We start from the raw sequence: 1,823 nt of genomic DNA on the forward strand, positions 1-1,823 counted from the left end.
CCCCCCCCCCCCCGCAGCTACTAGACCTCGCCCCCAGCGCGGGGCCGCTTCCGCCCTACAGGCCGCGCCCCTGCGCCACGTCAGCACCGCCCCGAGCGGGAATAGGCCCCGCCCCCATGGCAGCTAGCCCCGCCCTATGGCTAAACCCCGCCCCCAGGGGATCCCCCAGCCAGCCCCTCCCCACAGACCCCGCCCCACTCAGACCCCTGCCCGCCCCTCCCCCCAGACCCCGCCCCCAGCCAGCCCCTCCCTCGGGGAACCCTCCGTCCCGACCCCCGCCCCCGGCTCCTTCCCATTAAGGCTCCGCTGATCTCGACCCACCGCTTCCCGGCCCGTCCGCGCAGGGACCGTAACCGGACCCACAACCGGACCCAGCCCCAGCATGAGCCCGGCCTGGAGCCCGCTGTTGCCGCTGCTGCTGCTGTGGGGTTGCGCCATGGGGCAGAGCGACCCGCCCCCCGCCCCTAACGCCACGAGGTACCGCAGCCCCCCAGCTCTGCCCCACGAGCCCTCCAGCTCCCCCCTTCCCCCCACTCTTCCCCGCCCGCTGTCCCCCTGCCCCCCAACTCCCCCTTCCCCCGGATTCCTGCCCCATAACTCCCCCTGCCCCGCGGGTCGGGAGTGAGGGGCACCGGCAGAGCGGGGGCGCTGCGGGTCGGGAGTGAGGGGCACCGGCAGAGCGGGGGGGCTGCGGGTCGGGAGTGAGGGGCACCGGCAGAGCTGGGGGGGCCCCAGGGATGGGGGGGCTGCAGGTCGGGAGTGAGGGGCACCGGCAGAGCGGGGGGCTGCGGGTCGGGAGTGAGGGGCACCGGCAGAGCCGGGAGGAGCCGGGACAGGCCGGGCTCCAGCACATCTGGAAGGATTTAGGAGTGGAGCTGAAGCTGCCAGATGCCGGGATGAGCCAAGATCTCTGGATTCTCTGAATTCTCTTGTGGGGGAGCAACGGGGGGGGGGAGGGCCAGGCTGGGACCCCAAGGACAGGTGGGGGGAGGTGAAAACTGGATTTTTATGGTCAACAAACCAGGGGATCAGAGGCCGGACAGAGTCGGTTCCTTCACCCTGCGGGGGGGGGGACCCGGCACCCTGATATTTGGGGCTTTGTCTTATATACACCCATGTTTCCCCCACCCCCCCGGAAAATGAGTGTGCCAGGTTTTTCACACTTGCCTCCACCTCTCCGTCCCCGTGCACCATGTCGGGCCGTGCGTCCCCAGTTTCACACGCGTGTGCGAGGCTGGGGACCCGGGCCGGGGCGTGTGTGTGGGTGAAGTGTCGGGGTGATGGCGGGGGCAGGCCGGGGGCTGTCACAGGCCCCGCAGGGACGTGGGGTCTGCTTACTTGTCCGGAGGCCTCATGAGACAGGACGGGCTCCGCACCCCGTCCGCGGCCTGGCCGCTCTCCCAGCCCCTGGCGCCCGGGCCAGGACAAACAGATGCTGGATCCTGGATGCTGACATCAGCTGGCTCCTCTGCTCACCGCAGCGGGGACCAGGGCCAGAGGGGAGCCCAGGCCGGGATAGCAGGGGCTGCGGGTCGGGAATGAGAGGCCCCGAGTGACTGTGACTCTGGGGGTCTCTCCCAGGCCCGTGTTCCTGTGCGGTGGGGAGCACGTGGGCGACTCGGGGTACATCGCCAGCGAGGGGTTTCCCAACCACTACCCGCCCAGCAAGACCTGCACCTGGACCATCACGGTACGGAGGGAAGGGGAGGGCGATGGGGGGGCCGGGGGCGGATGCGGGGAGATGGGGGTGCAGAGGAGGGGGAGGTGGGGGGATGCGGGGAGGTCGGGGAACAGAGGAGGGGGAGGTGGGGGGATGCGGGGAG

At 71.0% G+C, this 1,823-nt stretch overlaps 1 protein-coding gene across 1 annotated transcript in view; it reads left to right on the forward strand.

The window, feature by feature from the left end:
• Positions 1-264: 264 nt before the first annotated feature.
• Positions 265-1,823, forward strand: part of PCOLCE (procollagen C-endopeptidase enhancer) — a 6,467-nt gene continuing 4,908 nt past the window's right edge. The window contains exons 1-2 of the mRNA XM_029913058.1: positions 265-477; positions 1,582-1,690. Of these exons, the coding sequence (XP_029768918.1) occupies positions 383-477; positions 1,582-1,690 (204 nt within the window). The 5' untranslated portion in view covers positions 265-382. The remainder of the gene's footprint in view (positions 478-1,581; positions 1,691-1,823) is intronic.

Source organism: Terrapene carolina, unplaced genomic scaffold, assembly GCF_002925995.2.
Source record: "Terrapene carolina triunguis isolate 2854851 unplaced genomic scaffold, T_m_triunguis-2.0 Scaffold433, whole genome shotgun sequence".
Taxonomy (NCBI): Eukaryota; Metazoa; Chordata; order Testudines; family Emydidae; genus Terrapene; species Terrapene triunguis.